General features: G+C 44.9%; 1 protein-coding gene across 1 annotated transcript; it reads left to right on the plus strand.

The window, feature by feature from the left end:
- Nucleotides 1-2,473: 2,473 nt before the first annotated feature.
- NRIP3 (nuclear receptor interacting protein 3) lies at nucleotides 2,474-20,812 on the plus strand. The gene is made up of 7 exons (XM_037050113.1): nucleotides 2,474-2,753; nucleotides 14,726-14,887; nucleotides 15,404-15,486; nucleotides 17,724-17,863; nucleotides 18,766-18,818; nucleotides 18,934-19,028; nucleotides 19,494-20,812. Exons 1-7 carry the CDS (start codon nucleotides 2,580-2,582, stop codon nucleotides 19,507-19,509), a joined length of 723 nt encoding a protein of 240 aa, XP_036906008.1. The 5' UTR covers nucleotides 2,474-2,579; the 3' UTR covers nucleotides 19,510-20,812.
- The last annotated feature ends 682 nt before the right edge of the window (nucleotides 20,813-21,494 follow it).

Genomic DNA, 21,494 nt, shown 5'->3' on the forward strand with positions numbered 1-21,494 from the left:
ACAAATTCCAGTTCAACCAGAGAGATTCAGCTTCCTGGTGTTCCCGGGGCGGGGGGGGGGGGGGCCGGCTCTCGCAATGAAAGCAGCCCCTTTCTTCCATTGGGCCATCCTCAGCTAAAAAGGCTGCAAGACTGAGCTGAGCCACCTGAGGAGCAAGGATTCAGAATCTGCCTGCCTGGCTTCCTCCCTGCGGAGAGTAGCTGTCCCAGCCCGAGCCCCTGGGGCCCTCACTGTTGGGCCTGTCCTGATGCTTTGCCGAGCTCAGAGGCACCTGTCTGAGAGAGACAAGGCAAGGCTGTCTTTCACTGTTCCCTGGGTGACTCTCGCCTGGAGGAGTGACCAGGCAGAAATCCAGGTGACAGGATAGAAGGGGCCAGGGCAGTCACTGTTGTTTACTGCTGGAAGTGTGCCAGGGGACTGGAAGGTAAGCTGCAATCCCACCCCCTCCTCACCTTCCCCTCCAGGAGATATTGCTCTCTGTGTAGCTTTTGGGGGGGGGGGCACGGTGAGGGTATTCCTTGAGGCCAGGTGAGCAGCCTTCTGGATTTATTTTCCCACAAGCTGCCTGTGAGCTCTGAATCTAGGGCAAGCATTGAAGGCAGGAACAGAGGGGGAAAAGCAGGTTCATGAAGTCAAACCAAGCCCTTCCAGGTCTGGAAGGTCTAGCACTGGTTCCGGGGGAGCAGACAGTAGGTCCTAGGTTTAAAGGCCCATTTCTACCACTTGCTTTCCTTGGGTGAGACCTTAACTCTTGCCATACTTAGTATTTACTGAGAGCCTCCTACATGCTTTGGATTCAATGGTAAGGGGGGAAAAAGACTTAGTCACCTTCTTGGAACTTACAATTCATGAGGAAGATGGAGATAAACATTAATTAAACAATAACACTCTCCCACCACCACCACTGTCACCAAAAAAAGCGAAACGTCGGGGTGAGATGCATAGGACATGATGAGAGAGAATGCACCCTCTCTGGGAGGTTACAGAAGACTTTCCTAAAGAAACAGTAATGCGGCTGAGGTCTGGGAAGACCAGTAATGAAGCTGAGGGCTGTTTGTCTACTGAACAGAGTCGGAGGGGCATTCCATGCAGAGGAACAGGATATCCAAAGGTAGAATATTTGGCAAAAGGGAGAATGGCTCCTCTAAGGAACTGGAAGAGGGCTCATGAGGCTGAAGTACAGGGGAGAGAAGCAGGTGGGAGCAGATGGGCAAGGACGTGGGTCTTTATCTTTAGAGCAACAGGAAGCCTTCTGAGGTATGATAAGCAGGGAGGTGAGATGATCACACTGGCAGTTTGAAAACATTACCCTGGCAGTCGCAAATAAGGAATTGGAAGGGAACCAAAATTCAGGAGGCCAGTTAAAAGGTCTCAGGTATTGACCTGTAAAATGGGGATAATGATAACACTATTTCATAAGCTGTTGCCAAGATTCGGCGAGCTACTACATTTTAAGTATTTCAATACCTGGCACATGGTAAACTGTTCAGTAAATGCAATTACTTTTATTGTTTGTTTCTACAGAAAGTAGATCTTTCTGCTTCACGCCGTTCCAGTGAGAGGGGCTGGGAGAGGAAAGTGGTTGTGCCTAGGATGGAAATGCAGTTTGCACGAGTCACAAAGTTGAGGCCAGAACCCAGGATGCCCCAAGGCCCTATTAGAATGGCTTGAGAGTATGAACCACAAGAAAACCAATTGATTCTGGAAACGTACTCCAGGGATGGTAAGCCCTAGTGTTGGCTGAGAAACGTGCTTTTCTGCCAGGCGCGGAGGGACCCTCGCCTCTCCTCAGCCCCAGGCTGACCTGCAGGTTTCCGCCTCGCCAGGCTTCCCAGGCAGAGGGTGCTAGGAGGAGGGAGGGTCCCCGGAAGGCCAGCTCCAACCGGCCCGCAGGAGCTGCCCCCTCCCCAGTCACGTGGCTTGGTGGGTGGGGACCGACCTGAAGTTAGAGAAACCGCGAGCGATCCCAAGTTCTGAGTGCGCTGCGGGTACTCCCGAGCCCGGGCTGTGGGCGCGAGGGGCATCGGAAGGAGGGGCGGAGGTGGCAATTTGCGAAGCCGAACTGCGGCGCGGGCGGCGGGACTCGGGGCATGGCCCGGCTGTCGGTGATCCCGGGGTCGGCCACTGCGTGGACTGGTGAGGGGGAATCCGGGGGCGGCACCGGGTAGGGTCTGAAAGGCTGCCCCGGCATTGGGCACCACACCCACTCCTGGTCTAGGGGATGTGGACGCCCACAACGGGAGGGGCAATCGGGTAAAGAGACCGAGGTGGACACTTGGCGCTCCGGGTCGGTCCCGCCAGCTTCACTCCTCCCGGCCGGCTCTTACCCCAAGTCGGGGTGACCCTGAGATGCTCAGCCGACGTCGACGCTGGGAGCCTCTCGCCGGCCGGGGGCGCTGTGTTCGCTCCAGGCCCTGTGGCGGCCCCGCCCCCCGCGCGCGCAGTGGCTGCTCTCCGTGACGTCATGCTCGGCTATAAAGACCGTGGCGCGCGGTTCTCCTGGCGCTGGAGGAGCTCGAAGACCCGGGTGGCAGGGGCTCCGGGAGCGGCGCTGACGCCGGTCCGCGGGAGCCTCAGCGATGTTTTACTCAGGGCTCCTCACCGAGGGCGGCCGCAAGGAGACCGACATGCGGGAGGCGGCGTCGCTGCGGCAGCAGCGCCGGATGAAGCAGGCCGTGCAGTTCATCCACAAGGACTCGGCCGACCTTCTGCCCCTGGACGGCCTCAAGAAGCTGGGCTCGTCCAAGGACACGGTGAGCCTCGCGGCCGCGCCCGCCTCGGGATCCCCTTGCGCCGCGGCCTCCCGGGGCCCGCCCATTGCCGCTTGCCGCTTTCACTGAGTCACCGCCCCGGCCCGCCGCTGCCCTCCGTCTCGCTATTCTCCATCCATCCCCTTGCTTCGGTGTCTCAGGATTCCGTTGTGGCTTTTCTAGCTCGCACCTCCCCTCGGCTCTGCTTCCTCCCTTGAGGTCTGTTCTCGAGTAGAAAAGATCCTCCCCTGCCTTCTTGCCCTCAAGTCGCCTTTCCTTCCCGTTATTCGCAGTACAGAGTATGATCGCAGGGGGCTGGAGCCTCGCAGCCAGGGCAGCCCCGCAGGCCGCTTGGCCGGTCCCATGAGGTCCTAGTAAGTGTGAGGAGAGGACGAAGTGGGAAGCGGGGTGGGTTTCTTCGTAGTCACTATACCAGATGACTAAAATTTAACCTTCTGTTAAATCCATTTTCCCCTATGCAAAATTTTCTCCGTTTGATTTGGGTCTTACCTACGTTTGACCTTGCATCCTGAAGTGGGACAGGAAAGAAGGGTTGAACCTGAAGGTTTCCTGAACCCCAAACATATCTTCATCGTAATCATCCCTTCCTACTCCACCCCTCCCCCCACCCCCCACCCCCCACTCCCACAGAGCGGGTAGACGGTGGAACCCAGGAGTCTCCATCTCACCGACCTGCTAACGTGTGAGGCTGGGTCGGGGGCTGGGGCTGGTGCAAGCTTTTTCTAGGAGGATTGCTCTTCGCGTTAAGGAGAACCCCCCAGGACTGGAGGTCTGGATTCAAAGGCCATGCTGCCCTCTAGATATAGAGGGAGACGGATGGCTAAGGGGCATTACTTTAAAGGACTGTATTTGACCCTCGTCCTTCAATCACTGTAGTGGTCCTGGGCCCAATTTATGTTTAGCTTTGTAGTTTTGTCTGGAGTTTTCTTGTAGTTTACTTGTTTCCCTAAATCCCATGACCATTTTATTCATTGGGGCAATACTTATGAAACATTAATTGAATGCCTTTTAAGTGAAATAAGTATTCTGTATTTTTTTTCCAGTGGGTTTTTATCTTCTTTTCTTCTTTTTTTTTTTTGGCTTTTAGAATGTTTAATGGGGGGGGGGCATGTTAGCCTGGTTCACTGAAATGGCCATTTCCAGCTCAAGAATAACTATTGAGGGCAGAATTCTGAATCTTTCTTTTTAAATGACCCTAATGACACACAGATACTAATACCAGATTTGCCCTCCCTTATTGTGATGAAAGCCGTTTTTAGTTATTTATGTGCAGAAAGGTCTACCCAGTTATCTTGTTCTGTTTTCTCAAAGATTTTTTTCCTGCACAAGTCACAGGATTGTCGATCTGCTTCAGACTCACTTGGAGTGGTGACTGAAATGTATTCCCAGAAAAAAAGATAACTCTGTCTTCCCTTCTTTTACTTTAAAGCAGTTTAGATTTATTTAGCAAATCAGGTCCAAGTCTTCTCACGTTCGGGCCAAAATAATCCTAGCTCCTGGAAGCCACAGGAACCAATAAAGAAGAAAGTATTAGGAAAAGAAAATGTGGAATGTTTTTCTTCCTTTCAGTCTGGATTCAAGATATGATTAAAATTTGGTTTCCTGATTTCCTATCCCTGAGAAACTACCTCTCCATCCTTCTGCCTACCATTCCTTATACTACTTCCTCCTGTGTAGAAAGTATTCCGTCTGTGTTTCTGACTCCAGTCTGTCTCAGCTGAACCACACAGAAGCTGATTAGCCATAGGCTGGAAGAAGGAAGCACCCTCAGAAAGCAGGTTATTGCAGTGGATGTGACACACATCAGTTTACTGTGAGGTCCTGAACTGTGGTTCACACTTTCTCCGCCTCTACCCCCCCATTGCCATGGAGTTGATATCCCTTTCTCACTGTTCTCACACCTATTTTTGTGCAGATGATTGCAGAGAAGAGAACAGGTCGCAGCCTGGCCGGCTATGGTTGGTCCAGAACTGTGAGTCCTGAAGTGAGGTGGCTTGCTTAAGCTCTCCTGGAACTGATTTTGCTGCCTCAATATAATTTTAGAATAACCTTAGAAGTACTCTATCACTTCATTTTATGGGTATATCTGGTAATATAGACCAGTGTTGACTCAATTTTTTCATATTGAAGTGAAATTTTGAGGATGCCAACATTGACTAAGGAGGTATATAGTACAAACTCAATAGAAAAAGAACAAGAATAAGAAGAGGATGGCACCAGAGAGAGACAGGGGAAAAATAAATTAGCTTTAATTGACTCTGGGGTATGTGCCAGTGAGTGAGAAAAAATGTGGAATGTTTTTCTTCCTTCCATTCTGGATTTAAGATAACTTAAGGGTTATCTTAAATAAAGGGTTATTTTTTTCCTACTGGTGACCTATATTAGAATGATATTACTGGGTTTGTTAAATTATCTACCTTTTGCCAACCTGTGTCTGTAATTTATGCTATTTGATACTAGCCTGCTAACTTTTTTTTCGATTGGCAAAGAGCACCAGTAGGCAGTCAAATGTGGTCTTATTCTCTTGGCCCCCAATAAGTGCCTTTGCCCTCTTTCTGTTTTGTGTGTAGTTGGCTGCTACAAAGTCTGCTATGCAAATTAATTGCATAATTAACTTATTTCTTATGTCTGGCTCTCTTATTTTGTATAGCCTTTCATCTTGAGATTTTTTTGAGATTTTTTTCTGTATGGAAAAAAATGTTAAGAGCCAAAATCAGAGGTATGAGTGATATTTTATTTGAGTTATTATTTTTAAAAAAATTGATGAAACTGGAGAAAAATCTTGGAGTTTCTTTTGTTTTAGTTACCAGGTTCATAAATGTTTTTCTCACAGAGGTAAGGACTTTTTAAGTTTTAAAAACAGTCGTGTCATAGGATAATGTGCAGTCTTTCCAATATAATAGTATTAGTGAGCATCAGGCCAAATCCATAGTTGTCTAGCAATAGAAGGAGTTTTGTGTTCCTACCTATGAGTGATTCTGCTTATAACCAAATGCCTTAGCAAAACTTACTGGAATTAGGAATGAAGGCCAAGGCCAGGGGAAGGATGGTGCAACACAGCAAAGCCAACCAACCATGAAATAGCTAGCCCTATGCTCTGAATGTCTGATCTACCTGATCAGAATCTGTCAGTTAGAGCAGCCATGGGTGGTACCCTGTAGTTTAGCTATTCATAATGCCACAAGACATCCATAATTCTACAGGTTTTGAACCAAAGAACTTGGCACCTTGGAAAAGGAACATGAAATACCAGTGTAACACCAGGATCTGGTGCAAACTGAAGATTTTCAGAGCTGCGAATGTGTCCTAAAAATAGCAAACATTATTTGAACACTTGCTGTGGTCAGAACACTTGATAGATGCTAGAACCACAAGTAAGAAGATAGCAAAATTTCTATAGGGAGCATATAGATTAGAGGAAGAACAGAACAGATTAATTTGTTCTACAAATATTTATTGAACACTTATTACATGTCAGGCAATAATGTAGGAAATTCAAGGTATAATAGTGAACCGAACAGCGTTCCTGCCCTTGTGGAATCTACATTCTTGTTGCGAGAAGGCAGAAAATAAAAACAAATAGGTATATATCAAGTAGCGATAGGAGCTATGGAGAAAATAAACCAGGGTAAGGCGGATAGGGAGTGCAGTGAGTGGCCAGGGTGGGCTAGAGTGGGACCTTGCTATTTTATACAGGGTGGTCAGGGAAGGCACCTCTGGTAAGATTTCATTTTAAAAGATACTGAAGGAAATTAGAGAGCAAAATGTTTTGGTGAAGAATGTTCTAGGCAGAAGGAACAGCAAGTGAAAAGGCCTGAATTATCAGTGTGCTTGATGTGATTGAAGAATTATTAGGAGGTCATTCTGGCCAGAGCAAAATGAACAAGAGAGGGGGCTATAACATCAGAGAGGTGACGGGAGGCCAGAGTACTTAGGTCATTGTGTAGGTATTTTGCTTTTAATCCAATATGGAAAGCCAGTATAAGACTTTGGGCAGAGGGGTGACCTGAGATGACTTACTCTGTAAAAATGTTACTCAGATCACTGTGTGGATTAGGCTGTAGAGGGGCAAGAGAAGAAGCCAGGAGACTGATCGGTGCAAGATGAAGGTGTCTCACAGCAGGGTAACAGCAGCGCAGGGGACAAGAAAAGATCAGGTACTGGGTATACTTGGAAGGCAGAACTGACAAGTTTACTTGATGGATTGGATTAAGGATCTGAAGGAAAGGGTAGTCATGAATGACCTCAAGGTTTTTGATCTGGCAATTGGAAGAATCAACTTGTCGTCTATGAGCTGGGTAAGACTACAGGAGGAGTAGGTTAGGGGCAGAGAATAAGAATCAGGAGGACTGCAAAGGAGGGAAGATTGGGACAACTGTAATAGAATAACAATAATTTTTTAAAAATCAGGAATCTGATTTTTGAACAAGTTTGGGGGTATTTCTTAGTTATTTAAGCATAGCTGTAGACAGTTCCTGAGAAGGAATACCACCAGGAAGCCTGTGCTAGTTGCCAAGATGTTACAGTCATTAAATGCAGAAGGAGTTCAGCAGAAGGGACTCCTCTGGCCTGGTGTGACGATAGTGATGGAGACCAGCATCTGAGTGTAGCTTCATCATTCCCAGGTGAGGAAATTGACTACGCGATGACTTGGAGAGGAGGCTGCCTCCGTAGTATGTCCTATAGAACCTCAGAGGAAGATGAACTTACTTACAGGTTATCTGGTCCAATTCCCTGCCTGTATGTGGATTCTTTCTAACAAAAGTACAGCCTGCCATGGCAGCTGAGAAACCACCATCTCAGACCAATCTGCAAGCAGGCAGCAATCAGGAATAAAACTGTTCTCTTTGAAATAATGTGTCCTTTGGATACCAAGGCAAAGGCAAAGGAACAGAACACAGAAGATCTGGGCAGTGTGACAGCCTGCCTAACATATAGGTCCCTATGTGTTTTTGAGCAACTGCAAGCCCAAGGCCAACCTGTCTGTATTCCCATGGGGTAGAATGGGTCACATGTATATTCAACTAGTAAATAAAGAAGAGGAGGCATAGATACTAGTGCCCTTTCACATTTCCAAGATTGCATAGAGACGTGTATACTGGGCTTGAAGTGAGAGTCAATCAGGAGTCCATGTCTATCTGCAGAGTAGAATGATTTCATGCTTTTAGGGAAAAAAAGTGACTGATAACCAGCTTCAGTTTTAGGCTACTCATGAGGATTTAATGTATATAGACATACATACACTTACTAACGTTTGAGTGCTTCATGCAGATCATGTCGTTAAATCCTCACAAAAGCACTATAAGGTACTTACTAACTTGACCTCAGCTCTGTCTGACTCCAAAGCATATAGTTTTAAATACTACTCTAAGTCAGGAGTTGGCAAACTTTCTCTGTAAAGGACCAGATAGCGACCCGTTTTTTGTTTTTTTTTTTGCTTTATAGGCTGAACAGTCTGTCTCAACTACTCAACTCTGCTGTTGTACAAAAGCAGCCATAGACAGTTTCTGAGTTTTTACAAAACAAGCAGCAGACCAGATTTGGTTTGGGGGCTGTGTTTACTGACCCCTGTTTCTGGTGGTTGTAACTGTGGTTCTATTGCTAGCTAGAAACCTTGGGTTTCTCCTCTGGAAGTGAATGCTACAAAGAAGGCAGACTTCTGTCATCCTCCCTGTTTTCCACTCTGGTCCATTGCCTGGACCAGAGAATTCTGTTAGTTTGATTCTTCCTGGGTTCAGTGCAGCATAGGTAAAGGGATTGAGAAGTTCTTGCACCAATCATATTGTGTGGCATCCTGCAGTATAATCTGTTTCCTCTCCCCCCACTTTCTTCTCACCTACAGCCTGATTAGAAGAGATAGTTAAGCAAACTGTATGCCAGATCGAGGAACCTCAACTATTTCCGCCCAGAAAACAGCACTGCCCACAGAGCCCATTTCCTTCGGGAGCTCCTGATAGTGATGGCGGCAGTGCATTTGAGCTCGCTGGATTAGAGTTTAGATGCCTGAACCCTGGTTAGGGTTTAGCAGCAACATGTCAGAAACAGTAGAGAACCAGGGGCTGCTTAGGTTAGTAGTTGCCTTGTTGAGCTAAAGCATAAAGAAGGGTTCATGTCAGGAGGATGACTTGAGAATTATGCCCAAAAGGCCATCAGAGCACCTATAACACCTGCCTAGCTAATTACCAGTGTGTATCTTGAAGGATACCAGGAATGTAGAAGACAGTCCTTGGAGAGCCAGTATTTCAATAAACGTAAAAAATGAACCAATTAAGCAAATTTACATGGCAACAGTCATGGAGTGCGAACTCAAGTAGTACAAACTATGTAATGTACAAGAACTGAAGGGGTTCTGAAAGGAAGAGCTAATGATGTTCATCAGGAAAGGCTTTTGAGGACATAAAGGGTAGAGACTGGTTTATTCATTACTATGTCAAGCGTTGGGGATATAGCTGTGATCAAGACAAGATCCCTGCCCTTGTGGAGTTAACACTCAAGCTGGGGGAATGAAATAGTAAACAAGTAAATAAACAGCTTTTTGACTTATTGATTTTATTATTACCTATTGATTTCCTACAATAATAGATGACGTTTTGATTCTCCTACACCTCTCCATCATGTCTCTCTCCTATTATGCCAACATTCTGTTAAATAACTATTTTGTGTCAAATCAGCATGTACTGCTTACATTATTATGACTACATTCATATTACTCACAGTTGAGTCAAATAATATATTTTAATTGTCTCCTTTCTCATACACATACTTATTTTTCTCACAATTATTAATTGCCTATTTACTCATTCATTCAATTTGCTATGTAAAATTTAAATGTACTTCAAGTACCTTAAAATTGAAGATGACCTAGCAGGTCCATTTCTTTCCTTTTTTAAAAAAATTTGTCTTGGAAACATCTTCCTGGAGCCCACTATCTTCCCATTTCATTTTGGACTGGTTGCTCTCAATACCTGCTGCACAACCTATATCCTCGAATTTTCCTTTATCACCATTCTCAGAATTTCCTTTGCCTTTGTTCTCTATTGGATCCTTTATTTCTTGGGTCCTATGCCTCCCCCTCCCACCCCTTGTTCTTTGGTTTCTCTCGCTTTGGTGGAACATAGCCTTCAGGAGCTTCTTGAGGATGTATGGGAAGTACCTGCTGAGTCTTGATTGATAGTTTGGCTAGGTTTAGAATGTATGCACTGTCAAGTTTTTTAAAAGCATCATTTCATTGTCTTTTAGCTTCCATTATCACCATTGAGCAGTCCTATGCCATTCTGGTTCCTAATCCTTTGTGTTTGGATCATTTTCTTCTCTTTGGAAGATTTAGAATCTTTGTCATCTATAGTACTCCAGAAATTCATAGTGATGTGAAATCTTGGCATGGATCTTTTTTCTTTCATCATGCAAGGCTCAGTGTGGGCCCTTTCAGTCTTTAAACTCTTAGCCATGGGCTCTGGCTTAATATGCTACACCATCCTCTCTTAGTTGTTTTAGAAATTTGACAGTGCATAATTTCTAGGCCTAGCCAAACTGTCAACCCGGAGTCTCTTGCTTTACTCTTACAAAAAGAATAAACTTTTGGCATTCTTCCCAGTCATCTGGGTCAAGTGGGAGTCTTCTGCAGGCTTTCCACTAATCTGCTTTCCTACCGTAATCATGCCCCCAACTACAGAGGTTCTAATATCTTTAGCTCCACAGCCTTTCCAGGGTTTTAGTTTAGTGGGAAAAATGCTTTTATAGTTAGAACCCAAAATATATAATAGCTCAAACATAAGAGTTTATTTTTTCTTAAGTAGCAGGTCCGTCCTCCCATAGTCATTTAGGGACCCAGGCTGACAGTGACTCTTGTGTCTTCGACATGTGACCTCCAAGAAGTTTACCCTAGGGGTCATCTCCATTCCAGCCAATCAGAAGAGGAAAAGTATATGGAAGAGTGTGTACAGGAGATTTTCAGGGGCCAGGTCTAGGAGTGGCACACGTCTCTTCTACCCATATTCTCTTTGGTAGAACTCAGTCATGTGGGCGTGTCCCACTTGGGAGAGGCTGGGAAACAATCTAGGAATCTGCCCAGCACGAAGAGGGAGAACATGGATTTCCATGAATAGCTGGCAGTGTCTGCCGCCCCCGTGCTCTGTGGAGTGGAATGCTGTTGCTCACTTAGCTTTCTCTAGTCTGGGTCACGTACCACTTCTATGTCTGCCCTTCAGATTCCAACATTTTGTCAGCACCTCTTTCTTTTTTTTTGTTTTCTTTACTGTTCCCTTTGTTCTTCTAGGTTTAGGCCTTTCTTATTCCTTGACCATCATTTAGGAAATTTTTGCTTCGAAGAAGAAGTGTATAGTTACACTGTCATCGAAAACATGCAGGCATAATAAAATGACCACAGAAACACATCTTGGAGGTCCATATGGGTTTAATGGCTGATAATTTTCAATTCTTGAACTGTATTCTGAATACTTTTAGTTACGAAAGTAAACAAAGGGAATTATATGTATCGGTAGAAATGCATTTCATACATTAAACAAGAATAGAAAATTTTAGAAGTGTTATAGTATGATTCTATTTTTTGTATATGTTTGTGATTGTATTAAAGTTCTTTTAAAGGATATGCTTCTAAACTTGACGGTTGTGATTTGTTGGCAGGGGTTGAGAGGTTGGGGAGCCTGTCCCTTCTAATTTTATATGCTTCAGCGATATGTGCATATTTTTACATTGAGCGTGCGTTGCGTTTGAACCTTCTTTGGTTTCTGAAGAAAAGAACAAATAATGGAAACAGCCACCCCTCAGTATCCATGGGGGATTGGTACCAGGCTCCCCGCCATCCCCACCACTAGAGTTCTCAGATGCTCAAGTTCCTTATATAAAATGCAGTCATGTTTGTATATAGGCTACAGCTGGGTATGCCTGTACATCATGTAATCCGTGTGGGTTCATTCAGTGTAGTGCTCAGCATGTGGAAAATCCAAGTTTTGTTTTTTGGAACTTTTTGAGATTTTTTTCCTGATTATTTTCAATCCACATTGGTTGAATCTGTGGCTGTGAAGCCTGTGGGTATGGAGGGCTGATTGGTCAGCAGGGCCAAAGGCCCTCCAGTAGTCAAATAATGTGAAGGCTGAAACATATCTGCCCGATTTGGAACTGAGGAGGTTGTTACTGGTGCTCTGGGATCGAAAGTGACTCGGTGAGGAAAATGGAGGGTATTGGGAACTAGACGTGGTGATTCGGCTTTTCTTTAAAAAGACCACTCAAGATCAAGGGTACGATTAGAGAGGAGTGTAGAGTTGAGGAGACTGGGTCTGCGGTTTTTCTCCCCAATATATTAGAACTTTGAGTATGTTTTGTAGCCTGTGGAGGAAGGGCCCAAAAGGAAGGGAGGAAAATTCAAAAGAGAGATGACTTCGAGGAGAATCATTTTAGAATGTTCCTCATTTGCCTCATCTGTGCAGTTCTGATGAGACTCCTCTGCAGGACTGAGTAACCGAATAAAGTGCTGTTCAGCAAACGGATGTATAATGGAAGGACAGCCCCAAGCTTTCCGTGAGGAGGGCTTTGGTTAGATGGCCTTTGAAACCTCTTGCAGTTTTCAGTTCTGCACAATTTACCTGAGTTGGCCCTACTAAGCGTGAACCTGACAGAAGCAAACACCCTGCTTTAGTATGACTTGAGTTAGGAGTCTGGGCTTATTAGCAAGAGAGATAAGAATGAAGAATTTCTATTTCTTTTAAGGAGGAAAGCATTCTCCCACCGGCACATCAGGAAATCTGAGTTAACACTTCCTCTAGCTTCTTATCAACTTAGAAGCTCGTTTTCTTTAAAGTACCTCTTTCTCTCCTTTTCTCAAGGATACTAATTTAGAATCTGTTTTGCCAAGGATCAGAGTATTTTGGGAATACATTTCTTCGCCTCACCAGGGTTACAGTGAGTCATGGCTCTGACTCCATCCTCCTGCCTTCCCTGGGAAAGTTCTAGGCTCTGGGCTGCTAAGAGTGACTGTCTTCCCCTAGAATTGGAGTGCCATCTGGTATGTGTTGAAACTTAGGGTTAGATGCTGCACTTCGAGGGATTTTGAATGATAATGTAAACTGGGAATAAGATGCAATGTGTAGAAGTTTCTCAGGTCAACAACAGCTTATCAAGAGGTAGCTTATACTTTCTGGAGGCCACTTTGGGTGAAAACAGAGCACAGACATATCCGCCCTGGGAACTCTCTCCTAAGCTCAGTCAAAAAGCAGACTTGAAATCACATTCCTCACTCTGCTTTCTAACAGTAGATATCCTGACACAGATATAAGGTCAAGTTAAGTCCCCTTCTTCTTGGTCAGTCTCTGCACCTTTTATACTCCCACTTTTTGGCCCATTGACGAGAATGGAATGGATGCCAAGCATATGACAAGCGTATGGCAGGAGTTGTCTTACACTCTTTGAGGTTTAGAAGATGTCAGTAAGCATGATTCCTGTGGGTTCTGCCACGTTCCAAAGTGTGTCTCTTGAGAGGGTTGCTCAGCAGGTCTCAATTTCTGTCTTCCCACCCCATCCACCTGTGGGTAACTCATCCCTCAGGCCAGTAAGGCATAAGGCTGTAAGGGAGTCAGACTTGAAATAGAAATAGGCAGAGCCTCTGACATCAGTCCTGCCACGTCCTCTTCCAACCATGTTGTCTGACAAGGTCCAGGCATGGAGGACTCGAGTTCAAGGAATTCATCTCCCCGGAAGAGAACATGGCATCCAAAATGGGTTAACAATTGGCTATTTTATTTTAATTATTTTACTCTTGCTACTGAATATAGGTATTGTACTATACTTACTTATTCCTGTGAAAATTACCCAAGAGGAAGGGACGTTCAGGGGAAAACATTAGTATTCCCCACGGAACTGCCTGAAAGGATGGAAAAATCCCCTCTAATGAAGTAGCCCCTGAATGTTTAAAAGTTGGAATAACAGCCCCTCCTTTACCTTGAATAGGAATATATATCAATTAGAATTAGACAGGCAAAGAAACAGGAGAAGCTAGTTAGCTAGTAAGCATGTAGAAAACAGTTACTAGGGAGTCAGAGTTTATAGTACACAGAGAAACATTTTAGACAGAAAAGGATAGATAGCTAAGTTAGACATCACAAAGGCCTTATACTCAATCGAGCGTATCCTTTTGCCCCATGTCAAACTCTGAGAACTTTAATAAACAATAAGACGTTCAAACTCTGTACATAGAGCTATTTCAAATTGTCTGATTAATGGTTCTCCTGGTCAAAACAACTTTTGTTTAACATAACTGAATCTATAGGAACTTTCGTACTTTTCCTGGTTACCTTTGTATTGATTTTTTCTGCTTAACTGATCATGCTATGCACCTGTAAATGCTAATCACTACCAAAAATGAAAATATAAAAACCTGCTTGTACTTGCAATAAACGGAACAGAGCTTCATTGCCCTTTGAGGCGTGTTGTCATCTGTTACCCACCGCCAACGCCTTACCCACCTTTCAGGAACCCCTGGACCCTGCTGCGGCCGGACCGCGGCAAGTCCTAGGCAGGTGTCTTCAGCTTCTGAAAATAAGCTGCCCCTTCTGTAAGTCACCTGGAAAGTACATCTGTTCCACATGGGAAAAGGACACGTTTCTCCTGAAATGCCTTTGTAAGGAAGGGGTGGGAAGGCATAGGCCCAGGCAGTCCCAATCACAAGGGTCCTTCAGTTCTCTGTAGCCATTGACTGTACATTGGCCCTCGCCACAGTTTTTAGTGTCCCGCCTTGCTCATTTCATTCAGGGTTACCTCCTACAAAGCAGTTTATAGTACCTGCTCTGACAATACCAATGATGTCCCTACTTGAAGGGAGAATAGTAAATAGCAAAGGTAGGGCTCTGTTATGTGCAGCTCCTTCATTATTTCAGTGGTACCTGGGGGACAGTGGGAAAAATGACTTGCCATTAAGAAGCCTCTGCTTTCCCTTCCTCAAGCAACCACATAACATTCTGCAGAGGCGCCTCATGGAAACCAACCTGTCCAAGCTCCGAAGCAGTCGTGTCCCTTGGACCTCCAAGACCAACAAACTCAATCAGGCCAAGTCTGAGGGACTGAAGAGGTCTGAGGATGATGACATGATTTTGGTTTCTTGCCAGGTAATGTTCTGTGAACAGCTTTTCCAGGGTTTTCTGCCAAGTACAGTTTGGGCTTATTGTGATCCCAATAGTGGGTTTCTTACCTCCAAATTATAGCATGTGGGTCTTACCATAGAATTCGTAAATTAGTTTCAAGGAGGGCACCCCATGCAACAGAGAACGTGTATGCAGTATTTTGCAGGCATGTGCATCCTTATTGAAAAAAGAACCAAAACATTCATCAGATTTGCATGGGGTTGTATGATATAAACACACACACACACACACACACACACACACAACATCTACTTGATGTATAGGATGAAACACCCAAATTCCTTTGGGATCTTCTGGCAGCTCTAGGTTCAGCAGGGAGAAGAACCCCTCAAAGGAGACTCAGCAGTGGGTAAAGATGGGATGCTACCACCCCATATTGGGAAGATGCTCTCCACCCCTGCCATTCATATGACATCTGCTACTTGCTCTCTGGATCTCCCTTCCCTTGCTCTTATTGAACAGTGTGTTTCCTCTCCACAGTGTGCTGGAAAGGATGTGAAAGCCCTGATTGACACAGGCTGTCAGTATAATCTCATCTCTTCAGCCTGTGTGTACAGACTGGGGTGAGTAGCTGCTGGATGGAATTGTACTGGGTGGATGGATGGAATTCAGATGCTAATCACTCTTTGCCTGAATCTGTTTTGAGGTTAGAGATGGTGAAGGTCTCCACAGAGGCTTCAAGAGAAGTATGCAGGGCTAAAATATCAGCTGGATCCAGTCTGTAGTAGAGGGACAGAGTGGGGGTCCTTGGGCCCCTGGGAGGAATCAGTGAGCCAGGAAAGCCTCAGACTTTCCATTAACTCCCACGTATTAAGTTTTGAGAAAAGACCGCTGGGCTCTGGAATGAGAGAACATGAGATTCTTGGCTGCTGTGTGTCATGCCCTGATCCAGACTTGTGCCCTGCCCAGACATCAAATTAGAAGGAGCTGTCCTGTTGGTATAACCTCCATGAGTAACAGCAGGGAATGTGGGAGGCCTTAGCTTACTGGGGTCCTTCTGAAGGTCACACTGCCCGTCCCAAGAAGCATCAGTGTGAAGTTGGCATGGGACTGCTGTTGCTGCCAGGCCTGAATAGCAGTCATTAACCACAAGTTTCTTAGTGCGTTTTTCTCTTTCTGAAGAACATGTAAAAATGACATCTTACATCTGTGCCTGCTGGGTTTTGGGTGTGAGAGGCAGATACCTTGTGTATTGAATGTCTTCACTTCTCTAACAGCTGGTAATAAGTTCTCCCTCTTTTAGTCACAGAAAACTGTTTTGTATCCTTCCTCCTTTTCACTCAGTCTGTACTTTCATTTCTTCTTCCTTCTTCCAAAGTATCAGAAGAGCACTGAGATGTGCCTTCCAGAATTGGGAGGATCAACCCAGTGTTCTTTTCCACTTCTGTATCGCTACACACAACGAATCATTCCCTAGCCTAAATCTCTGCATTGACACAATCGCTAGGGTAGATATAATGGCCCATTTTAAACTACTTTCAAGGTGTTCATATTCTTAGGCAGGGCTTGCCCAAGCCTNACTCAGTCTGTACTTTCATTTCTTCTTCCTTCTTCCAAAGTATCAGAAGAGCACTGAGATGTGCCTTCCAGAATTGGGAGGATCAACCCAGTGTTCTTTTCCACTTCTGTATCCCTACACACAACGAATCATTCCCTAGCCTAAATCTCTGCATTGACACAATCGCTAGGGTAGATATAATGGCCCATTTTTAACTACCTTCAAGGTGTTCATATTCTTAGGCAGGGCTTGCCCAAGCCTTGATTTGTGGAACCAGTGACCTATGCTACATGATCTGTCCCTTCCTGTTCCTGCCCCGCCCTCCACCTTCACCATCACTGTGTCTCTGAAGCTGCCTCCATGGGTTTTGTACATTGCTATACAGGGTGGTGGGGGAGTCCAAGATGCAAGTGCTCCTGTGGGAAGAACCCTGGGCTTTTTAATGTGGTGAAAAGATGAGATAAAGTGCAACGTGATGGTTCCAGAAAGACTAATAATGTCCTGGTGCATAATTAGGCAGCAGATTGCCATGATTCCAGAGGAATTAATAACCATCTATGAAGCTGCAATTATTATTTTTTTGGATGGGCTATCACACTAAAAGAGAGGAAATGGAGTAAAGCAGAAGTATTGGCACAGAAAGTCCATAATTAAGTATTTATCCACCAACCCACAGTGGTTCGGGTGCTAGCTGTTCCCATCACGTTACATAACTGTGAAACCTTGGATGCTGTTTCTTTCCTTCCTCCCCTGCACAGACAAGTTAAATTGGTTGGAACTTCCTCTGTGATATTCCTTGCTGATATCAATATCAGTGCACTTACTGACTTTAAACTTACAGCCTAAGACTCACTGATGAGGAGTAGACTGAAATAAAAAAGACACAGAGGAAATTAGACATTGAACAAAGTATCTTCTAAAATTAGAATCGACCTGCCCTCTCTGAGACCTGTTACCCACAGAGGGGTAAAAGGACATGTTAACTAAGCCGCCTTGCACATGAGTGGAGATGTTAGGATGCAGAATAGGATTCTGTGACTGCATCAACTCTTATCTTTTACCCGTGCACATAGTGGCGTATCTCTTTATGAACAGGGGCCGCATTTTTAGTTTTTCTTGTATCCCCTGGCATGTTTAGGATGCAGTGCTAAAACAAGAAGTATAGACTAGCTAGCACTTTTTTTGTAAATTGATCCCAGGAAATCCCTGGAAAATTCCAACTGTGGGTCAGAAGGTAGATATTGCCCGATTCCATCAGAAGCCTCTGCCAAGGGGATTCTGGTGTCTTCTCCTCTGGTGCAGACTCAAGGAGCATGTCAGATCTCACAAGCACGAAGGAGAGAAGCTTTCTCTACCCCGGCATCTGAAAGTAGTGGGCCAGATTGAGCACCTCGTGATCACACTGGGCTCCCTCCGCCTGGACTGCCCAGCAGCTGTGGTTGGTGAGTAGAGCTGGGGACTGCACCTATGGGCCCCAGTGTAAATCCTGTTCCTACTCCTGAGATCTCATGTCTGTAAATACTGACTTCTTCAAAATCCCAGGTTTTCACTTTTCTGTACTATAGACTGTGTCCCAATCATTGCCCTCCAAAATACCAGTGAGACCCTCGGCTACATGCAAGGCAAGTTGAGACTTACTCTTGAAAAAAAAGAAGGGGGAAGGAGCAAGACAACAAACATTTTATACAAAATGTGAAAGTGGCCCCTCAGAGCTTCCCATGAGCTACTTTGAGGTAGAAGGCAAGATCCTCTTACTCCTATGCCATAAATCCCTTGATAATTCCCCACCATCTATTACTTTCCCTTATGTGTTCTATTCGAAACTACTCTAAGTTCTTGATTTTTACTTGAAGTTAAAAAGACCTGGGTTTGCCCTGGCTGGGTGGTTCAGTTGGCTGGAGCATCAGCCCGTACATCCAGAGGTTGCAGGTTCGATTCCTGGTCAGAGCATGTACTTAGGTTGCAGGTTCGCTCCCTAGTCAGGACACATATGGGAGACAACTGACTGATGTTTCTCTCTCACATTGATGTTTCTCTCTCTCTCTCTTTCCTTTCCTCTCTCTCTTAAATCAATAAAGGTATCCTTAGATGAAGATTAAAAAAAGAGACCTGCTTTTGAATCTTGGTTAAAAAGACCAGGGTTTGAATCTTGGTTCTATGGACGTTTCACTATAATGATCTGGGGAAATTACTTAAAATAACAGATGCACAACAGATGTTTATTAGATGGATAGAACAAATATTTATTGGGTGGATGGATGATTGGTTGGGTGGAAACTATTGGTGATAAGGCTGACTTCTAAATCAATATGGAAATGGCTGAATTTTATTTTTTTTTCATTAGAGGACAATGAGAAAAACTTGTCCCTTGGTCTCCAGACTCTCCGATCCCTGAAGGTAGGATTGGTTCTACTTTCCCTTTGATATATGACCCCATATAAGGGGTCATCCTGTATGGACACCCCCAAAGTGAGATCATTAACAGTTACCAGTGATTTTCCTTTGTTTTCAGTGCATCATAAACTTGGATAAGCACCAGCTGATCATGGGGAAAACAGACAAAGAAGAAATCCCTTTTGTGGAGACAGTTTCCTTGAATGAAGACAAGTGAGTGTCCAAATGGGTCAGATCAAGTCAAATCCATTGGCCATTAATCAGAGGGGTTCTCATACAGGATGTTGGGTTGTGTTCTTTTTTTTTAGGTACAATTAACAATTATGTTAGTTTCGGGTATGCAACATAATGATTCAATATTTGTATATATTACAAAATGATCATCACAGTAAGTCTAGCTCAACATCCATTACCTCATTTTTTCCCACCATTCCCCCGTACCCCAGCCATCCCCATGGGTTGTGTTCTGCCTGGGGCCTTCAGTCATACCACAGATACACTCTCCCCACCCCCACATTTCACCATCTTACAAAACTCTCTAGCTCACATTTCAGAATGAGCAGTGATGGTGCTGCACAGAGTGGTGGAGGAAATGAGTAGCTTTTAAACTAAACTTACGCTTGCCTTCCTAAAGTCCTTGAATTGGGCATCATTTCTTCTGTTTCTTTCTCCTTTCAGCACTTCAGAAGCATAACCGCAGCCTGCAGCGTGTCTGCACAGGTGCACACACACCAGGTGGACAGGTGGAGAAACCGGGGTTTGAACCAAATGCAGTAGCAACTTGCTGTGGACCAAGTCCTCTTCTCTAATAGAAGCCACAGGGGCTCTTTCCCACCCAGACCTCTCTAGACTTTAGTCTGTGCTTAGAGATCTTGTCTGGTTATAGCCATTGTTTTCTACTCCTTTGACCACTTAATATAGACCTTTTGACACTGCCAGGTCTCACTTGTGGCCTCTTTCTCTGCTTCTTCCAGGAACTTGCTTTTATTAGTCAAATATAGGGGCTGCCAGGTTCTATTTCCCCATACGTACACGTGCTACTTTTCCTATAGCCAAAATATATAATAAACAGGACCCTGACCTTTATCTCTTTTCAGCTGTTTCAGATAGGTGCAGGATATATTTCAGAATGAACATCTCTTTTAATTCATTCATTGGTTTCTCAGGTATGAATAGATCTGAGATCAGAAAGAGCCCAGGGAGATAATCTAATTCAACCCTTTCACTTAAAGGACCAGAGAGGCAAGTGAATTGTCTAAACTCAAACACAGAGTCAGCAGCAGAGGGGACCTAGAACTCAGTTCCTGAACAGCCAAGACTGTGTTCATTCTCCCATGCTGCTTCATTTATCTTTAGGACTTGAGAGGAAGGTAAAGAGATGGGGTATTGTAAAAAGGCAGAGTAGGGGAGGAATGTGCTTTGGGGATGGAAGCAAGGAGGACTAGGTGTCCCTCCCTCTTGTGAGCTAAGCCTGCTGAAATTCCCCTACCCTGAATTATCACATTCAAGCTCTTGTCTTGGTACCTAAAAGCTGAAGTTACAAAGATCAACAAGATGGTCTTTCACCTGGAATTTCTTGGAGGGAAGGAGGGGAAGGAACCACAGACAGAAGAATGTTAATTACTCTCTGAGATGGAATTGAAGGCTTCGGTAAATACTGGTAACCTGGATATTATTGTTAGACATTAATAGTCCCAGGACGCAGTCACTGTCTCTGCCCAGCCTGTTGTTTGTCTGGCCTGGACTTGAGTAGCTGTGAATGGGGAAACAAAGCGAAAAAACCTGGAGCAGGCCCAGAATGCAAGGGAGGACTAGATAGAATCAGTTGGTGGGAAGGCCTACACAGGGAAATTTTTCTGGGAAGGAAACTTTCAAGCTGGAAATTGAGGTTTTGAACACTTTACCTCTGTCCCGGTATGAGGGAAGTGGGAAGGCAGGAGCTGTTAATGAGGAAAACTTTTTTTTTAGAGATTTTATTTATTTATCTTTAGAGGGGAAGAGAAAGAGAGAAATATCAATGTATGGTTGCCTCTTGTGAGTCCCCCGCTGGGAACTGGCCTGCAACCCAGGCATGTGCCCCGACTGGGAATCGAACCACAATCATGTGGTTCGCAGGCCCGCCCTCAATCCACTGAGCTACCCCAGCCAGGGCGAGGAAAACTTTTTCTGACTGCCCAATATTTCCTGACCCCTCTCAAAGAGCTGAAGATCACAGGGACTTCTTGAAGCTTTTCATTGGGGACGTCAGCTTGGGCACACAGATACCTATAATGGCATTTCTTCTTCAATTTTGTTATAGAAGTTCCTGGAGAAGTCAGGAAAATAGCCAGTTGTGGGTATCCTTTTAGGAGATTCCCAAGCCTACCCTTGATTCATAGCATGAGTTCCCAGAGTGTTTAATGGATCCCACTTTAGACTTTGCCAGGTTCCACCAACAGTCTTGTCTAGCATTCAGCTGCTGCCCCTACCAAACAACTCTTTGGGACTTGGGATGTTTTTAGCCTTACAGAAGCTCCCTCGAGACTAGAAGGAGACTTGGTGACCTCCACTGAACAGCTGCAACCAGTTATCCCGGGGTCATCTGCAGGCCCGTTCTTATCATCCCCTGTAGAGGAAGTAAGATGGAAGATTAAGCAGAGCCACAGTAGAGGTGGTCACCTTTGAAGCTTTAGCAGGGAT

This window comes from Sturnira hondurensis, unplaced genomic scaffold (genome assembly GCF_014824575.4).
Source record: "Sturnira hondurensis isolate 20B ecotype Veracruz unplaced genomic scaffold, ASM1482457v3 Scaffold0006505, whole genome shotgun sequence".
Lineage (NCBI taxonomy): Eukaryota > Metazoa > Chordata > Mammalia > Chiroptera > Phyllostomidae > Sturnira > Sturnira hondurensis.